General features: G+C 37.7%; 3 protein-coding genes across 5 annotated transcripts; 1 reads left to right on the top strand and 2 right to left on the bottom strand.

Moving 5' to 3' along the window:
• Positions 1-3,754, bottom strand: psmd9 (proteasome 26S subunit, non-ATPase 9). Of its 2 annotated transcripts, none has more exons than XM_061729229.1 (6): positions 3,582-3,754; positions 3,400-3,496; positions 2,127-2,320; positions 1,914-2,015; positions 1,558-1,646; positions 1-1,010 (listed from the first exon to the last, which is right to left on the bottom strand). In XM_061729229.1, exons 1-6 carry the CDS (start codon positions 3,699-3,701, stop codon positions 983-985), a joined length of 630 nt encoding a protein of 209 aa, XP_061585213.1. In that variant the 5' UTR covers positions 3,702-3,754; the 3' UTR covers positions 1-982. The 2 variants fall into 2 exon arrangements, with proteins under 2 accessions (XP_061585213.1, XP_061585212.1); XM_061729228.1 differs by having other exon boundaries at positions 3,400-3,499; positions 3,582-3,752.
• Positions 3,755-4,839: 1,085 nt separating this feature from the next.
• Positions 4,840-10,255, bottom strand: LOC133450534 (rab5 GDP/GTP exchange factor-like). 2 transcript variants are annotated; one of them, XM_061729227.1, is made up of 9 exons: positions 10,135-10,255; positions 8,127-8,309; positions 7,875-7,999; positions 7,086-7,237; positions 6,935-7,004; positions 6,722-6,857; positions 6,549-6,643; positions 6,063-6,319; positions 4,840-5,971 (listed from the first exon to the last, which is right to left on the bottom strand). In XM_061729227.1, the coding sequence occupies exons 2-9, from the start codon at positions 8,282-8,284 to the stop codon at positions 5,555-5,557; spliced, it is 1,410 nt and encodes a 469-aa protein (XP_061585211.1). In that variant the 5' UTR covers positions 8,285-8,309; positions 10,135-10,255; the 3' UTR covers positions 4,840-5,554. The 2 variants fall into 2 exon arrangements, with proteins under 2 accessions (XP_061585211.1, XP_061585210.1); XM_061729226.1 differs by having other exon boundaries at positions 4,841-5,971; positions 8,127-8,312; positions 10,135-10,244.
• Positions 10,256-11,671: 1,416 nt separating this feature from the next.
• cfap251 (cilia and flagella associated protein 251) lies at positions 11,672-20,015 on the top strand. The gene is made up of 20 exons (XM_061730236.1): positions 11,672-11,932; positions 12,117-12,257; positions 13,504-13,613; positions 13,709-13,817; positions 14,118-14,198; positions 14,293-14,370; positions 14,835-14,876; positions 14,959-15,209; positions 15,307-15,480; positions 15,577-15,821; positions 15,942-16,093; positions 16,306-16,482; positions 16,582-16,766; positions 16,876-16,990; positions 17,801-17,964; positions 18,055-18,145; positions 18,743-18,886; positions 18,984-19,212; positions 19,354-19,440; positions 19,525-20,015. The coding sequence occupies exons 1-20, from the start codon at positions 11,672-11,674 to the stop codon at positions 19,668-19,670; spliced, it is 2,982 nt and encodes a 993-aa protein (XP_061586220.1). The 3' UTR covers positions 19,671-20,015.
• The last annotated feature ends 307 nt before the right edge of the window (positions 20,016-20,322 follow it).

Raw genomic sequence — 20,322 nt, 5'->3', positions numbered from 1 at the left:
GGCAGGTATTTTGTATTTGTTGGTGCATTCATTTTCCTGATATCTTTGGTTAAGGAGAATATATGCAAAGTATTTTACATATAAAATATGTATTTAAATGCATGGCCCAAGAACTTATATTTCTTCACTTTTTTTAAATTACGTTCTTGTTGACAGAATCTGATATACAGGTAAAAGAGCAATCCTTCAGTCTGCATGTGAACAGTCACCTCATTTTGGGGGTGCATCTCTTTACATAGAAGAACCCACTGTGCTTCGTTATTTTCAATTTTCTTTTACCCTACTAGTGTCCATTTGTTGTGGACATCACAACAGGGGTACAAGTTCAGATTTTGCATCTCTCATTCAATCAATCATGCTGAGTTGCGGTGTCAGCAATATTTTAATTACCAGGAATCAGTTTTAAAGAGGTAAAGCGGGGAAGTGCATCCCAACAAGCAGCACAATCAACCACAAACAATGAGTAGATTAAAATCTTCAACTGCATTTTACAAATCTTTAAATGTCATTTTTATTTTATTTTTTTGATGAAATAAAGAAACAAACAACCTTTTTTTTTATCAGAGTAAGTGACAAATGATGTCCCGACTGCTTTTCAGCACCAGTTCATCACTATTATATTTGAACAACTCAGATTTGAGAAAGCATTCTCTTGATCAACTAACTTGATCTCAGTGAAATTGCAATGGTATTTGTTGCAAATCTGTCAGGAGCAGAAACATGTAAAACTTAAAGAATAGTCAACCCAACTCATGTCTCAGTCAGCAGATTCAGCATGAACTCATCATCGAAAGTGTGATTTAGTTTAATTCACCCTTTCTTACCTCTTTCCTTGTTTAAAGGAAATGTCTCAAGTTTCAAATACTGAAAATTGAATATAGATAGAAATTGCTGCAATATATACAAAATTTGTGTAATGCTACTCAAAAAGCTATGTGGAAAAGATGTTCTACAATGTAGACTTCGCACAAAGTCCTCTGGATTATCGCTGAACTGGAAGAATGTTGCATCTGGTGGGAGGAAAAAAAAGAGTTTGATGATTTAGAGTCAATCTCAAACCAATTTAAGGGTATTTAAATCACAAGTAATGCACATTCAAATGAACATTGTGGACTTAAAATAACCCAGGGTCTATTATTAGATGGTAATGAGTGGAAACCTTTGTTAGGTACAAAAATGATATGAATTAAATCAATCTTGAGTTTGAACAGAATACAGATTTGCAGCAAAATGTTAGCACGGGAGGCAACAGCTACGTCAAAATATATTCATATTTGATGTTTCTAACAAGACTCAAATGTAATTTCAGGCAGGTGATAAAGGGTCCCCTTCAGACAAGCTGTTGTTACTTTAACCTTGTATGATTACAAAAGATGTATTCAAAGATGTATTCAGCTACCAATGTCACATAAACTGAAATTGTGTGTGGGAATTACCACACACATGGCAAAAAAAAAAAAGAGCTTGTTTTCTTTGCTTCTAAATATGCACCCCCAATCTCTGAATCTGTGCTCAAGTCCATGCGTGACAGTGATTGCGTGTCAGTCGTGCACTCACCCCAGCAGGCCTCTGCCTGACCATCGTTGTGGAATCAAGCTCATGGTAACTTTCTGGTCAGCTCTGAGCACACTGACACGTAAGGGTTTCTGCAAGGGCACGTAAAGTTTACAATAGTTAGGTTATTATTAAATTAGAATTCAGATAAACTAAAATCATTAAAACTGTCATTACCACAGGACTTAAGGGAAACAAAGAAAAGTACAGTATAATACAAACAGAGGACCTTACTCCTATCAGAAAAAAATCTGTCAATAAAAGGAAAATTCAAATCTCAATCCATCTCCACTATCAGAATTGCTCACATTATTAAATGAAACTTTAAAATGGATCCATTGCACAAAAATGAAACTCACTCCTTCGCTGTGTTGCACCACAGAAGCAATATTTTGGAGGTTCTGAAAGTTGCCCGTGTGCACAGAACCAAACTCAATCATTTCATCGCCAACTTTGAGCCCCTTTCAAAGAAACAATCAGTTATAAAGATCAGTAAAACAAACATATTTTGGAAAAGTCAACTAACATTTTATAGAAAAGAGCAATATTAAAGCAAAATTCACATCACTCACAGCTCTAGAGGCAGGCGAGCCTTCGGTCACAGCCTCCACTCGTGCAAAAGGCGGCGGCAGAGTGACCTGCTGCTCCATCGCTTCCTGCTGGGCTTCTGCTTGATCCTCGTCCCGCTTGGCTTTCTCTCGTGCGTGGAGGTCGTGCAAGGCTTCTTCTATCTCCACCATGATGGCCTTGTGGTCATTCTGCAGGCCTGAAATACATGATGAAAGGTTTATTTTGAAATCTTGAAATTATAAACGAGAACGTTTTTTTCTGAACAGAGAGATGTTAAGTAAATTAGGCAGTGGATCCAAAATATGTTCTAAGCAGATACAATCAAATTCTTGTGTCAGGCATTTCTCAGTGAAACTGAAGAGAAAAAAATATTAAAACATGCTGATTTCTATTAGGGAAAAGACCCATCTTAAATAACATTTTAAAAGGAAAAATAGTTGGTCACACATCAGATGAAAGATCTGGTTGGTAATGAATCTGAAAAGTATACAACAGCCATTCTTTTTGTTTCTTTAATGTCTGACATGTTAAATAATACAAAGAAAATCATATTTTTTTATTTCAAGTGTTTACTATTTATTAAGATTAAAAAAACACCCCCATTTTGTCTTTAACAGCTTATAAATAATATATTTTGTATCATTTTGTGCCACACATTGGGTAAATATATGTATTTTTTATGTATTTGTTGGATTTCTATTCTCTCCATGGAATAAAACAATTATTTGTTTCAAAAGCGAGTGGTACAGAAGCCTCAGAAATCTCAGTGAATATGGTACATCCGACATTATAGGGTTAATAGCCAATAAAATTTACTGCACCCACTCATAACAAGTAACTGTTGATTAAAACATGGCACAAGAATAGTCAACAAAGACTCTGGGATGCTTTCATCAATGTGTTTTTTTATATTACACAAATTAAATAGATAGTTAAAAAGTTAATGAAATTATTAGCAGATTATAAATAAAATTAGTGGTAGCCCCACACTGATAAATTATATATATATATATATATATATATATATATATATATATATATATATATATATATATATATATATGACATATCAGCCTCCAAAGTTAAAATGTTACCATTATTTTACCAGGCATATCCTGTGAAGGTACAACTTGTACAGTCAACCCTCACAAAAACACCACCAGTGCGCTGTGAGGGTTAAAGAAACAACAGCTACCTCACAACAGCATTTTCCGGTCACGAAAAGCAGCTTTTTATTGAAAGAGTAACAATGACGCAGGATACATGTCTGCTTACAAGATATGTTGTGCCTGGCTGCCCGGATCTGGTACAGGTTGACATCATCTCGGGGGAAACCCTCATCGTCCACCAAGGGACCCTCCACTCCGACTCCCTGCTGAAATAATAACAAACATGTTGAGCTTCACGCAGCATGCCGAGACTTGCACTTATTTTGGTGCTACGTATGTACAACTTACGTCCTCCAAGACATCGTAATACGCCTTTATTTGCTCTTCGATCTCATCTTTCTTCTTGATGAGGTTTTGAACATGTTCCATGGTTAGTTCAGAGTTGTTTTCTGCTCCTGTCATCTTCATGGCTGCAACATCTCTTCCACTTCCGCTGTCTCCAGCTAATCTTCTTCTCGGCTTTAGTTGAACATCCGCGTGATTAATTAGCGCCACCTACTGGTCTGAAATGTGGCTGTTATTAGTTTTTACTTTTCATTTTCAACTTCAATGTAGGCTACGTTTTTTGTTTTGACGTCTTCCACAGTCAAGTCCATAGCAAGACGGACTAACATTATTTTAGTGCCCTCCTATGCAACTTTATCTTTTATTTAATTATTATTATTATGAATAATATAATAAATTATTTATTATTTTTATTATATTCATTTCTATCTTGTTATGTTTTTAAATCTTTTTGTCTTTATATAGCTGTTTGGCTTTTGGGGTGTTTGATTTGTAAATGAAAGTGCTGTGTGTGTGAGATGGAGATGTCAATTTCCCCGAGGGCAACTCCCAAAGGGATTAATAAAGTCATCTGAATCTGAATCCGGCATGTCATTAGCTTTTAATACTAAAGTTGCTCTTAACCCCCTCAGACTACAGTAATTTAATATTCTGTAGTGTTTGTTGAATCTCTTTTGGGATTAGTGATCCACTTCCTGAATAGTGGTACTGTAAACCGGTCGGGGTGAAACTGAAGTCTGAACATCGTAATTTTAATGGTCATGCCTCTCCTGAGTGTTCAAAGCATTCCTTCCATGTACAGTGAAAAGTCCATCATTAATCCTTTTTTCTCTCACTCAATAAGATGCCAATAATTCAATAGTCTTGAATTGAATGCTAGAATTATTTGATTGTCGTGTTTAGTTTTCTGATAAATTGAAATCAACTATGTAAAGTAACTATGACTGTATTGTTGATAAAAAAAAAAAGTTTGATTAAGTTTGACCTGGTGTATTTCAAGTTCTGTCACTTTCTGGTTCGCAGTTCAAATAAAACTCTTGAGCTGGATTATCCCAAGTGAGATTCTGCAAGTTTGCCCAAAAGTTGAGTGCAAAGTTAAGTGGCATTTCTCCCATATCCCATTTCCAGTTGTTTGAAATGCACCTGTGCCAAGTCTAAGAATCTGATGCTGAAAGCAATTTAATTGACATAAAGTTGTACATGCAACTGAGCTGCAAACCAAACATTCTATCAGATCTGATTAATGCTTTGTAGCATATTTAGCATGAGGTTTATAGAATTAAGTCGTGATGTATTGTCTTCTCAACAAGTCATAAAACAAATCATCTCATAAATCATCTTTAATATATTAGTAGATACAATAATGTATCAAAAGATATTTTTTCTTGAACTTCATCAGTTACCAAACAAAGAATCCTTTGAGTATTATCACAGATGAAAATGTGTTGTACCAAACAGTGCAGGCAACCGACATTTTTATAAGTGACACAACCCTGACATAAATACAATCCTTCACTTGTAGTGGTCAACATCTGTCATTTCACATTTTCCTATGTTTTTTTCCCCCCTCTCATTTCACTGTAGTGACCATAGTTGATACACACCATTATTGGTTATTAGCACCCCTTCAGCATCAAGTGATAGCCCAAAGTCCAATGTTCCCCAAGTGCTTAATGTTACTTTCCAATATACTTGTTACTAAATCAGTATAAGTTTTTAAAGGTTATCATCCTGAAATACAAAAGAATAATTTTTTGTTCACAAGTTACTATACGAAGTTACGTTTTTAAAAACCAATTACCTTGTACAATACATAGCACAGTTTCCTTCAGCAAGTTTTCCTTCATCTGCAAGCGTCTTTCTACACCCCTCCCTCTTGGTACGTGTGTTCAAAGTGATTAGAATTTAAATCATTTGCTTCGCTGACTACATGTTGGTTCTGATGATTCAGTACCACATTAAGAGGTTGTTAAAAGCTAACAGTCTGTATCTTCTGGACCCACGTTTGGATCATTTAGTACCAGCATTGACTCATCTTTAACATCCTTCTGCTGGGATGCGCTTAGAGCAGATGATGAAACCTCCCGTGACACTTCCGCCTGCGCAGACATCTCCTGTTGTACCTTTGAGAACTGGGTTGTTGCCTCATCCAGTTGTGAATGAACAACATGGACCCATTTTTGTAGTTGCACACTGAGATCATCCACTCCTTGGTGCAGCTTTTCTTGTCTGCCTTGCAGCTCTTCCAATAGGTGCTGTGTTTCACGAGCAACCTGCTGCCTCTTGGTTAAAGCAGCTGGAGCACGCTGACCCAGCATGTAGCCCTCAAACTCTTCTGGACTGAGATTGAGAGCTGCTCCATTCAGCTTTTCAATGAAAGCCACTGCACAGGACTAAATTGTGGGACAAGGATACAGGCTTGAGCCATTAAAAAGAAAAACAATAATTTGGTGTATGATGGCTGAGCAACTTTGACTAACTCACCAGGTTTGTGAAGTAGTAGCCACTCTCTCCTGCCATCAGGCTGTGAGGGAGCCCAAAGCGAATCATGTATTGCATGTTGGAGTGCAGGCGAGGCGGATTGGCTTTCAGCACCACATAAACCAACCCTGACAGGAAGTCATCGGCATTAGCAGGCTCACTGTTAGAGATGGAGAGTGCTTCGAAGACGTGGTGACTGCATTTGGAAACACATGCGAGTTTGTCCTGAGGTGCTCTTTTGGCATCCATTTCAATGATAGCTGTTAAAAAAAAAAAAAAAAGAAACTTGTATAACCTTTAAACGTGCTAATGGAATACAATTAATACTTCAGAGCTTTGTGGCAGCAGTAGCTACTTTTTCTAGGATTTATAGATGCTAAACAAAATATCAGATGCAAAGGACTGAAAACAGAAACAGTCACTACGGGCATTGATCCTGCTGTCTATCCCTCCATAACAATGTGAATAAGTTATGATGTTTAAAACAACCTGTTATAGCAGGCAGAAAAGGGTCGCCTGTAACTGGGGTCTTTTCATCTGGAAATGGGACACCCAGCATCTGTGGTGTGACCCAGTTTAAGGACCTGCACAGTAAAGATGTCAATGACAATTGGGACCTCAATTTACTATTTTATATCATAACAAGAAATTACAACAGCTACCGTATCCGTCTCTGTAGCACCAGGTCCTTCTGTTCATCATCACAGCTGTCATGGCAGAAAACCCACTTGTGCAGCCTCGTCATTATGAGCTTCTCTATGTGCTCCATTATCTGAGTCACCTGAGCTTCAGGAAAACCTAAAAACAAAAGGGTGCAAATCAGAGGCCTTTATATATCAGAAGGTACGGTGTTGGCTGAAAAGATAAGTACTCACTTCTGAAATATTCAGCAAAAGACTGATAGAAATCCTGAACAAGATCCGACTGTTTTTGTACTGGTAGATCCTAAAGAGATGGTGACAATCTGTGATCAAATTTTGACACGTCAAAAAGAAATTAAATGCGAACATTTCTGCAGTTAATTACATGGTATGCTTCCATTGTATTTAAGAAAGCTGTACAGCGGGACTGCAGACGCTGCGAAGACGGGCTCCGCAGTATCTTTAGGAAACCAGGGAAGTCACCGGGCTCAAGGCTCTGGTACGCTTTTAACATGTTAATATGGCTTTCAGAGGTCTCTACAAGAAGAAACAGTATACGTTATTTCAGAGTCATACATGGCATAACATAGAAGGATGATACGTTTTTGTGGCACAAACACACACAGTATGTGTGTATATATATATATATATATATATATATATATATATATATAAAACACAGCATCACAATGTACAGGTTACTTCTTCATAGTAAAGATACACGAATGAGAACCAATTTATAAACCAGAGAAAAAAGGAAAAACATACTACTTGAAAAACAGTATTGTTGCTATTGTACAACTCCAACTCTAAACTGTGCCGAGGAGGTGTCTGATGATTCAAACAAACATCTGGGCTGATCACCTTGAAGTAGTGCTAAATTAGCTGCTAAATGTATGTGTAAATGTATTTATACATACAAGATCTTTGAGCTTTTACTGAAAATGGTACCACCCTTACTTGTGCAACTCAATAACCATAAAATGGCCAGTTTAAGCCATGTAAAAAGTTTCAGAGTTAAAAAAAAAGATAAATATTTAACTTTTTAATCCTTTTGGGAAATTCATTTATATTTGAACTAAATGAGACGAAGCAGATGATGCAGGGATAGGAACAATTAGCCCGTTGAAGTTGATATAAGAAAAGTCAAAACACACACCACTAGTGATTCTACCTTGAGGTTTTGGAGGTGATGAACTGCCCCAGAAAAGTCTTCTCACAGTGTTAATTCTGCGACCTTTCTCAATGTTTTTCTTCTCCTCAAATTTAGAGAATGTAGGAAGTCCATCAGTATTTGGCCTACAACGAGAGCAGGTATTAGACATTCAAACATAAACTAACATTTAGCCATAAGCACTTAAGCTGCCTAACATTATGTAAAACAACTGTATTCTAAATTGTGTCATTGAGTGTCATCAAAGTCTACCTCGCGTCTTGTCCCGGGGCTCCAACTGAATGAGATCTCTCTTTCCAGCATTTTGAGCAGAAGCCTTGCCACGTTGGGTTTCCATAGAACCCACAGGCGTTCTTGCAGAGGAGTTCTTCCTGAGAGACTCTGATTCCTCTTTGCTTTTCTGTCCACATTGTAAAGCACTCTCACACAACCCACCTGCTGAATTTGACAACATTTTAACCATTACAAAAATAGTATCAATAACTACAATCACAATGACTAAGTATTTTCACATTATAATTGCTATACATACTGTATGTGTTCCAACTTTAAACTAGTTCCCTTTAAATATTGAATGGATTCATTTAAGCGATATGCATTTGTGCAATGAGGGAAGGCGTGGTCCTAAATGATAACGCTTTATTCATGCAAGTACACTAATACTCAACTTGCCAACAAAAGATTACCATATATGACCTGGCCGCGTGTTTTAATTGTCTTACAGCCTAGTGTGAACTAAAGTGCTTTACAGCAGGATAACATAATGCACCCCAACAGATCTGGATAGTAGAATTTAGGTTCCATCTTCAGGGAAAACATATATATCAAAGCACTGAAAGACATAAGGTAGTCTTGCCAAAATGGGCAAGGCCAAAAATATAGTAGTGAATATTTGTAACATTTTAAACCTTGTGGGGTTGTAGGGACTTTTTTCCCATTCAGATAATTTTGCCCTTAATTTCTGGTTGTTATTCCATATGGGAGAGGATTTTTTTTTTCATTATTTTATTCTTGAAACTGTTTGAAATTCAAATTTAAATTATTCTTAAAGGTCATCAATTCACAGGGAAGACATGTACTTCCCTTTCAGATATCTAGTCCCAGAGGTGTCAAGTAACGAAGTACAAATACTTTGTTACCTTACTTAAGTAGAAATATCTATACTTCACTGGAGTAATTATTTTTCAGACAACTTTTTACTTTTACTCCTTACATTTTCACGCAATTATCTGTACTTTTTACTCCTTACATTTTAAAAACAGCCTCGTTACTCTATTTCATTTCGGCCTTTTAAACTATCCAGTTAAATTGCTCCATCCGGATAGAGTGAATTTGGTTGTGGTTGTTTCAGATGTTCTTGTCCAGTTTTGTTCTTACATCCGTTCCCTCAGATTCCTGCAACTAAACTTGGATGTACATTCCAATAAAGGTTAGGATAAATGATAACATGCCTCTGAAGTTTGACTTTTTGCACCATTACAATACTTATAGGCAACTAGTCATCATATCTCCTGCTCTCTGAATATATGGTTCTTTAATATATTTGCATTATACTAAGATGCATTCATTTTCAATGGCTTTTGACCTTAATGGCTTTTTTCTCCCTTACATTACTTTTACTTTTATACTTTAAGTAGTTTTGAAACCAGTACTTTTATACTTTTACTTGAGTAAAAAACTTGAGTTGATACTTCAACTTCTACAGGAGTATTTTTAAACTCTAGTATCTATACTTCTACCTGAGTAATGAATGTGAATACTTTTGACACCTCTGTCTGTCCCCATATGATAAAATCCACCATCCCCCCTGATTTCTTTTTACAACTCGAGTACTGCCAATATGGCAGGATGAAGCTCGACTCCAGAGGTTAGGTTAGGTTATTAGGTTAGGTTAGGTTGGTCAACAAGCCTTTATTCCATCAACGAACTAACAACTGACAACTGTCACCGGTCAACTGACAGCAGACCGTAACCTAGCAACCATAACTCTCCCTGCTGCTGCCACGACATCCCGTCAATTACAAACACACAAAACTATTGGGAACGTTTTAACTGAGACTTTTCATGTTTTTTTCCCCCCAGAAAACGAAGATAGACGCACTGAATTCCGGTGAAAAAGGAAACTAGCAGTAGAGGTTTGTGAAAGTTGGAGTAGCAGTTAGCTGCAGACTAAAGCTAACGTTGCTAATGCTAAACTACGGTTAAGCAGGTAAATCAACAGTTTAATCAGAACTCATTAAACCGTAATCGTTGTCCTCACCTGTCGCTCAGCCAGTGGGCGAGGTCGACTGCTGTCTTGAAGGATAACTTATTCAATCTTTGTTGTCATACATTCTGCATTGCAATAAGAACGACAACCTGTCACGACACTATGAAATACACGAAAAAAGATTGATATTTTAAACAGAAATACCGATAAACGTGAAATACTGAGAGGGTGTTGCTGTTTTTAGAGAAGTTTGGTCACTCTTGCGAGACCGGAAACACGTAGCTGGAAAACCATCTCAGTTTTGACACATTTCCTTGTAGAGCTGACCTTTCAAAATAATCTACCGCGGTTGAATTGGTTTGATATTGGATATTCGACATTCAAAGACATCCATTTAACTTGTGATACATACCACTGATTTTGGTCATATTGCTTGTGATGTGTTCATGGTCATCCAGACTATATGTTTTTGACATTGTGACCAAGTTCATTATGACAAACTCCGATTTTAATGTTTCGAGTTATGTTACAATTACACTTGAATGGCATTTTAATAAGAAAAACTATGAGAATCAGAAACCAATTAACTTTGATGCCACAATATTGTTTGTTTATAGTGGCTTGAAGGGTTAAACTTATGTCCATGATAAACTTGAATAAAGCTGAGTAATCAAGTAACAGCCATAGACATATACATGATGTATATATGTCTATGGTAACAACTGCTGTTGTTTTCAATTAGGCGTACTTGAGCTTTTTCTTTGAAAGAAACGACCGGAAAGTCTTCAAACTTTAACTTTTTTTTTTTTTTTTTTACACAATTCTTTATTTCAAATTGTCAACAATACATTATAAAACAAACAAAACATATGAAACAGTTGATGCCAGGGCATTAGTCACAGACAGAAATTATAGATCAGTTCAAAAAAAAGTTATGCATAGTCCATAACTTAGTGGTTTGGATGGCTTTTTTATTTTTAGAATATTGGGTTGTTGCAATGTATTGTTTGAATTCATTTTTAAATGTCGGGAAAGTGTGTGATTAGAGAATTTAGATGTGTGAATATGAAATTTTGCAAGTAACAAAATTAAATTGATGATGTAAAATTGATTTGCTTTGCTGTCTTCAAACTTGAACGTTTTCACTTCCACCGTTGCTATCCGTCGTTTCCACCTAACAAAGCCTGGATTATGGTTCTGCGTTAAATCGACGCAGAGCCTACGGCGTAGGGTACGCGGCGACGCGCAATGTATATTTCGCGTCGCCGCGTAACCTACGCCGTAAGCTCTGCGTTGGTGTAAGCGGAACCATAAATCAGCCTTAAAGGTAACTAGGCAACCGAAGCTTCCCGGTGACAAACATACACAATTTTTGTTGTCGCATTGCTGGATCGTTTACGATTACCCAACCTGATTCAAAGAATTACGCCTGAAGAACAGTTTGTTAGTATCATATTTTGTAGCCTATCGATGATGTTGATGTAAAACATTTTTCGTAGGAATTCTCTCAAGTGGGTTAAAAACATAAAAAACAAGCCAACAGTGAAGTAGTTTATAAGTACAACTCATTCTCTTGTGTTTAGATAGTATGTCAGGCACTAAAAAAAAGCGAAAAGATGCATCCACAAATTGCAGCGATGAAGAGCAGAAGGCCCCTGGCCACCTCCACGAATGTGCAGTTGTGGGTGCAGAGAAGCAGGTGAAACACAGAGATGAAGCAGAGCATATTACAGAAGGAAACAGTGTGGAAACAGGGCCCGACAAAGTGGAGATGACTGGGCAGTCTTTAGTCTACACTGCAACAAAAGACACACTTTTTGGTCAAAAGACAACTCAAAACCATGTATTGGTAAGTATTCCCTTTTTAAGTTTTACTGTTGTGCAAATGTGTACAAAATATACAAAACATTTTTTTTTTTTATATATATATTGTTCCTCTGCTCTTGCTGTCAAGAGAAAATTAGTATTTCCTCAAAATGTCATTGAGCACTTTAACTGCTCCCCACAGTACTTTAAAATATGCCCTTATCCAGTCACCAGAATGGGTCCTCGGGAGAGAATCATCTATTCCCGTCTTTTGTCTGCAAGACCACGATAAGCTGATTGTGCTCTACGCCGGGGCTCATGTTGGGATCATATATAATCACACTTCAAATGCCCAGCACCTGCTCCAGGTAAAAGCACAAGTACTGTTCAGTGTTTAAGGAATATAAAATATGGTCTTTTATAATTTGTGACTTTTATGAACAGCTAGGAGTGCTGTACAATGTGGTTCAAAAGATAACATCCTTTGCCATATCATTACATAAACTTGAAAGTTATTAGCAAAGATTTAGAAACATGTAAAAGACAAGAAGCCTTGACATAATAAGCAATGCAGTAACACTGCAAAAAAACAATCAGTTTTCCAGATGTATATCCAAATTGATCACTTGAACTCCCTTGAACATGTTTTATCCCTTTCTCTGAAGGACTCATTCAGACAAATACTTTCATCAGAGGCTTGCTCAAGTAAATAAAATAAGCACTTAATACGCATGCACAAATTTCTGGAAACACATTTCTTACAATATGACACTGTGATAGTGAGAAACAGTATCAAATTGACGGGAGGTGTTGAAGTGAAAGTGTTATATATTGTTATTCTTACCAATGAGTCACCCTCTACATCATATTTGGGATATACTGAAGGTTTCCAAATTAGAAGTGCATGACACTTTAAAGCCAGATGTATTTCATCCAGAGCACAAATAGGCAGACCTAAAGTGAGCACACAAACAATTAATCAGTATTTAAAAAAATGTTCTCTGAGATATAGAACAGCAACCGTATCACAGATGCAGAATGTGACCTATAAAAGCAAAATAGTCTAATCAACAAACATCCTGGCACACAAAGATTTGTATTAGCAGTGGGCTCAAAAGACAAGTAGGTTCTTGAAACTACTTCTGTTGAGGGAAAACACACCCAGCTACATGTCCCAAGCCAAGAAATAACAGTCTTTCACTGTGAGGGGAAAAAAGCTCAGTTTTACTGATGAACCCATGTTAGCGAATTATGACAGCAACAGAAAGATGTATGGAAGGAGATGAACAGGAAATAGAATAATACACCACTGTACCAAACCCACCGTGAAACATGTTGCTGGGAATTTTCAAGTCGAAAGCTGAGTGTTTTGTTACTTTGCAAAACCTATCTCAAAGCACTGACTTTTCGCTTAAGTTAATATATTGTGATGAAAATTAGCTGTATATTTCGTCTGTCTGTCTGTCTGTCTGTCTGTCTGTCTGTCTGTCTGTCTGTCTGTCTGTCTGTCTGTCTGTCTGTCTGTCTGTCTGTCTGTCTCTGTCTCTCTACCTACCTACCTACCTACCCACCTACCTACCTACCTACCTACCTATACCTACTTTATGTCCTCAGGGTCACTCCCACCAGATCTCATGTATATGTGTGAGTGAAGACAGGCGCTGGATTGCAACAGCAGACTGTGGGTCCCAGAGCATGTTAATCGTATGGGATTCTTACTCCGGGTAGCTCTTGATTCTGTACACATTAAGGTATCTCTTTCTTCACTAAATTACTGTTAGTTACTTTTGATGATGCCCATGTGTTTTTAATCTTCCAGTATTCCTGTGCAAACATTATTTGATTGCCATGTTGGTGGAGGTGTCATTGCAATGGCATTTTCAAGCAACGCAAAGGATCTGGTAACCCTTGGTGGTGAAAAAGTTCAAGTAAGTATGACAGCAAAAGCTGTTTAGACATAGCTGGTTATACGTTAAAAAAGCGAATCCACACCATAAACAGAGTTTTTGATTCTACAATATTAAATACACTAATTATAAAAATCATAAAAATCAAGTTCAGTGTGTAGAATATTTATCAACATACTTAAGATCTTTCATTGTTTCAGCCTCCCTTAATATAGATCAGCCTCATGTTCTCAATGTAATTTATACACTATCTTTTCAATATTGGATTAGACAATAGGAAACAGCATAAAAGCTGATAACCTTTCATGACAATTGTTCCAGCGTGTGTGCATTTGGGACTGGACCAGTGAAGTGCGAAAGCCCTTCTTGTGGACTGAACTCAGTCCTGAACATGGTTTTCAAGTGAGAACACTTGTTTGTCTTTAATTTAAATACGTTGTATCATGGCATTGATAATGTAATCAAAAAATGCTTGCTGTAAAATGATGTTTTACAGGATTACATCAGTTTTAAACCAACTGATCGTACTCAGCTCCTCAGTGGCAGCAAAAGTCACGTGTTATTCTACAGCTGGGTAAGTCCAAGGGTCAGATGTATCAACCACGCATATTTAAAAAATCTGATGTAGAACTTATTCTCCCCACAAACCGTTATTTATTAGAGAGGAATTTGTGGTAAGAATGTGCTCACCTTGGTTTGTCGTCAGACCATGTGTTCACGCATTTGATGCTCTTCAACCATGAATAGCTGTGTCCACATCCTTTTGTGGTTAAAGATGGGATTAAATAAGATCTGTACATGTGCATGTAATTTCCCAGTGATTGAGATTCATAAAACAGAACCACATTTAAGCATGGCTTTAAAAATCTGACAAAAGACATGCAGCTGTAGATCTCTGTCTTTCGGTGCATGCAGTTTTACTTATAAGTCTTCAGAGTTTTATTAATGTGTCCCGAAATGTGTTTTAGTCAAAAAAGTAAATAACATGGTACAACTGTGGTATGTATGTTTGTTTCATTAATAATTTGGTCTCTTTAGGCCAAGGGAAATCTGCAGTACTTTGCCATGAAGCCCAAGAGGGTAAATCTAATAAGAATTTAGTTTAAAATGCTGTCTGTATATTCTGAGTGTTTTGATAGATGTCTTTTGTTAATTATTGCAGTCAATTCTTGCAGAAGTCCAAAAAGCACTTACTCAGCCTTCTCCTGGCCTTCTCCAAAATGCTGACGTGCTTTTCTGCAAGTCTGTGTTTCACTGGGAAAACCCTCAGATCCTTACACCCATTCTAGGCAGCATCATGGTGTGGGATGTAATGGATGACTTAGTTGAGAACCAGTATCTCCCTGTTGAAAAAATCTTGTTAATAATACAACTCATGAAGCACCCGATCAGTGTTCTCACTGTGACTGATGGGTAGGTAGAGCCAGAGAAATTCATCGTAATAGTAATTTACACATACACGTTTTTTTAATATATATTTACTTTGTTTGTGTTATCTGATCTCTCACAGCTGTTTTGTAACTGGTAGTACTGAAGGGGAAATCCATTTCTTTGATGAAACATTCACGTATCTTACTGAGATCGATGATCTCAACCTGGATGCTGTTACATCTATTTCCTTTTCTAAAGAATGCGCAGAAGAATATCTGGAAGATTGCTTTCTGAAGGCCAAGCCATTCATTAGGTATAACATGCACAAAGTAATGTACCTTATGATTCAATTGTTTTGTTCATCAAATGAAAAACCCAGAAGAGTTTTTTCGTCTTTTTTCTTCTGCAGGAACTTTGTTGTGTCCACAGCCAGTTTGAAGGTTGTGCATGTGAATGCCCAGAACAACATTCAGACCCCCTTGCTACAGCATAACCCTCTCCAAGTGGTGGCATGCCACCCTAGTCAACCAGCTGTGGCCATGGGGAGCCAGGATGGCTTTTTAAAAGTGTGGGACTATAAAAACAAAGTGATCATTGGCAGCAGGGCTTTTGACACAGACAGGGACATCCAGTGTGTCACTTTTGACCCCAAAGGTGAGTCACACTAATTGCTACTGAACAAATGCTGTTCCATATACAAAGTACAGTATCTTCTATTTTCTCTTTGAGTTTGATGGTGTGTAGTTCAACAATGTCATGTTTGTCTGTGTCCAGGGTTATACCTGGCAGTTGGTTTTGGCAGTGGATCTGTTCGCATACTAGATTCCCACACTTTGCAAAGTGATCAAGAGGAAAGTCTCAGATCCACTACTAAATGCATCCATCTCATCACTTTCTCAGCTGACTCTCAGTACCTTGCCACTGCGGTAAGCATGTCTTTGAAAGACACAGTATATCTGGACGTAGCTGGTTAAGACTCAGTCCTTCTGAAATTTTTGTTGTAATGTTGACCCAATGTCCAAGCTGTGATTACAAGAGAAAATATGTTACACTTGTGAGCATTGATTTTCAAATGTATTATTCAATGGTTTCATGTTTTTATAACTTTAAGTCAGTTTTTTTTTGTGTTTATTTTTAGGATTCTGGCAAAGGAGTGACAGTGTTCCACTTACAGAGAAATGAAGGCCCTTTGCTTCGCTGGATGTATCTGGGCAGATACTGTTCTCACTACAAGCCCATCGTAGACCTTCTTTTTGGGGTCAGTCCAGGCAGCACCCAACCGAGACTGCTGTCTCTGGGAATGGACCGTCAGCTGGTTAGTCCACATTGTGTATTTAATTGTTTTCTCTTACAGCTTTTGTTGCAGTTTGTTTTACCATACAAACCTCTTTACACACGTTTGTGGAACTAATAGGTGGAGTATGACCTGAAAAAGAGTGTCACGAACCAGCTTCTCATTCTAAGCTCTGAGCGCATTGAACAAAGTGCTACACCACGGTGCATGGCCTGGTATCCACCACTCTCCAGAGAGCACTTTCTTCTCATTGCCTCAGACCAATACAAGATGAAGCTTTTCAACAGCACCACCAACATGTGCAGGTCTGTAAAGTCCTGTAATAGGACCAGTTTTTCGTTCACTGATTCCTGTGTCCAAAAATCTTTTGGAAAGTCTCATTACATGTTTGCATTAAATGTTGTATAAAAACAGAAAGACACTTCTTGGACCAACATATGGCTCTCCTATAAAGCAAGTTGCAGTTCTTCCCAAGTCTAAAGAAGCGAAGATAAACGCATATCACTTGGCTTACATCAATGAGGATAAGGTAAGTGCCAGAGCTTGTTTTTGGACTGTTTCATTTGGTTGATTATGTAAGCTTTATTTTGTTTTTAGAATGTTATAAAATCGGCGGGGGCACGGTGGTGCAGCTGGTAGTGCAGCCGTCTCACAGCAAGAAAGTCCTGGGTTCGATTCTCGCCGGGGACGCTGTGGGCGCTGAAGTGCGTGTTAGTTCCCCCATGACTTCAGTGCCCACACCCTGGGTGGGATTGGTGAAAGGGCCTTTCTGTGTGGAGTTTGCATGTTCTCCCCGTGTTCCCTTGGGTAGCAATGTGAGCTACCCTCACAAAAACATGCAACAGTCCTGGGCTATACATGCCCCCTCTGGCCAGCCGGGGCGCCAGATAGGGTGGGGAGGATCTGGCCGGAATAACCTGATCCTTCCACGCGCTACGTCTGGCCAGAGAAACTCCACCCTGTCTGGTGAAAAGATGCGGCCTGCTCACTCCTCAGGATAAGGAGGAGACCTGAGCTCAGTGCAGGGCCCTCCTGGGGTTAGTAGAGGGGAGCAATGCCCAGGACTGTCACTTAGGTAGGAGCACTGGGTGATATAATGGGAAAAAATCTGGGATAAAAAATATTGAAAAAAAAAAAGAATGTTATAAAATCAGAATTTGTCTTTTTGTTGTGCATGAATAAAATTAACCTTTTTTGTCTACATATGATTATAATGTTTGTTGTCAACATTTACTTGAGATTAAGTCAGGCAATATGAAAATATTTAATGGTTTTTATATTACTAGTTGTATTACTTTATAATATTACTATTATTACAGAACGTTTGTGTGTTCTGCAGGTGGGTCTCCAGATTTTGCCTCTGGATGGGAACCCCTACAACTCCAGTGCAGTGATTTGCCATCCAGCAGGGGTGTCTGCTCTTTCCTGTTCCTATGACGGGAGATTTGTTTTCACCGTAGGGGCATCTGACTGCTGTGTCTTCTCGTGGGAAATTAACTTGAAGTAAGGTTAAGTAGGGCAATCCTAGGAACCGAAGGGACTACATGACACTAAGGAGTCCTAAAACCTGGTCCTCTCTTGTGGTCCATGCAGTGTGTTGGAAGCGGCTGCTGCCTTGGGTGGAAAGGACATGTTTCCCTTTTACTCTTTCCTAGAGGGAGGACGAGATGGCAAATTTTATAGGGTGTGTTGAAGGTTTTGCACGTTCCTTACAATTGTTGAATGTTAGACAAACAACCCATGGCAGACATTGACATTATGGTTATTATGATTCTGCATTGTGTTCACTTCTTACATTTATATTTTTGGATAGAATGATGTTTTGCTCATTTTTTTATTATTTTAGAATGCAGCTCAGAAACCACTCTGCTAAAAGAACATGTTTTCTCTTAAATCAGACTTTTAAACAGTCCATTTAAAACTAACTATTGTATTTTTGATCTTATTTTTATAGCACTTTTTATTAATTATCCTGAAACTAGCTCACAGAGCTTTTGTGGACATTATAGCAGAGACAACATAAGACAACCAAGCAAAAAAGAAAAATACTTTTTAAAAAGTGTAAAAAAAAAAACTTTGCCTCCTACAGGGGGACTAAATGAGCTAAAAATAGCATCATTTATATACTGATCTTCAGGAATATACAGAATAACAAAATTAAATATATATTTTTGATGTAAAGTTCCACCTCGAGATATGACATTTAGGTTGTACTTTACACTATTATTGTAACTTAGTTTCTAATTGTTCTAAGGTTTTGTTTTGATTTTTTCTTTTTGAGGATATGGAGGACTTTTTCTATTACTGCCAAATTCAAGTTTACGGCCCCGACTTGATAAAAAAAGGTCGAGTCCCGAACGAAATTCCCCTGTCGGAGGTTCCCTCTCTAATGAGAGCTGTGGGCCACTTTCCTACTGAAAAAGAGGTACAGTGTACAATACATTAAAGCAGTTTTACTCATCAGAACTGTGAGGACAGTCCAGTATGTTTTTGTGTTGTTTTGTTTTTTTTTTGTCCACTAGATAGAAGACATGCACAATGAGATCAAGTTCAGTAAGTATGCAGAAACAGGAAAACATGTGACTGACATCAACCTGGAGGACTTTATCAAGCTGTATGTCAACCACCGGCCAGCCTTCGGCATCTCTATTGATGAGATTTACCAGGCTTTTTGCATTTCTGGTAGAACTGACAGTACAGGACAGCCTGTTCTGCTGAAACACGAGCTGTTAGATTCGCTACAGCTTCAAGGTACGGAGCAAGGCCGCTAAATCAGCAAACCATTAGACAGTGCACTTTCAGATGTGTTGTTGTAACTCTGAAAATCATCATCTGTTGTGTATTTCATTTTTAGCAGACCAGTATTATGCCTAATTTTTATATTACTAACAGGGGAACGCATGACAGAGGAAGAGTTGAAACAGTGCTTTGCTACACTTTTAAGCCTCAATGAAGATGAAGAGAAAGAAGAGACACTTTGTGAGTATGAAAAATATTTAAATGATTCTCATAAAACCACATAATTAGTGAAAGAAATTAGCAGTGTTTTATTTGTGTACACAGGGGGAGCAAGTGGAGGTGCAGAGTGTTCAGTAGAGAGTGTTTTCCAGAGACTTCCGGAGGAGATATCCGCAGAGACATTTATACATTCAATCCTGGGCTCAACGTCCTCGGTCGAGCAGAGCGGCAGGCCTTCCTCTCCAAACTGATGAAAGTAAAAGCTTGCCAGATTCTCAATGAGAAGAAGTACTAACTGTAATGATTTTCTTTTCTATAAAACAGAGACAGAATAAATAAAGCCTTATTTTTTGATGTACAATAGAAAAAAATAATATTTAAAACATCAACAAATTGCAATGGTTAGAAAAATGGGTATGGAAATTGAAGGATGGATCTCATGACTTTGTTACTTTGAAGTATAGTATATTACTGACCACAGATTATAAACCCCATTTCCAATTGAGCTGGGTTTTTTGTTTAAAATGTATATAAAAACATATTACAATGATTTGCAATTTCTGTCCAACCTATATTCCATTAAATGCAGTACAAAGACGAGATATCTATTGTTCAAACTGATAAACTTATTGTTTTTTTTGTAATTTTTTCATTTTGAATGTATTGCCTGCAACACATACCAAAAAAGTTAGGAAAGTTGAGGAATCCTCAAAAAACACCTTTCTGGAACATTCCATAGGTGAACAGGTTGATTGGAAACTGGTGAACGGTATGATATAAATGTAACATTCCTGAGAGACTCAGTCATTCACAAGCAAAGATGGGGTGAGGTTCACCACTTTGTGAACAACTGCATAGGGAAATAGTCCAACAGTTTGTTGTGTGGGAAGGTGAACATGTCCA

The sequence above is a fragment of the Cololabis saira genome, chromosome 9 (genome assembly GCF_033807715.1).
Source record: "Cololabis saira isolate AMF1-May2022 chromosome 9, fColSai1.1, whole genome shotgun sequence".
NCBI lineage: Eukaryota > Metazoa > Chordata > Actinopteri > Beloniformes > Belonidae > Cololabis > Cololabis saira.
This window is presented reverse-complemented; position numbering and strand designations above follow the sequence as displayed.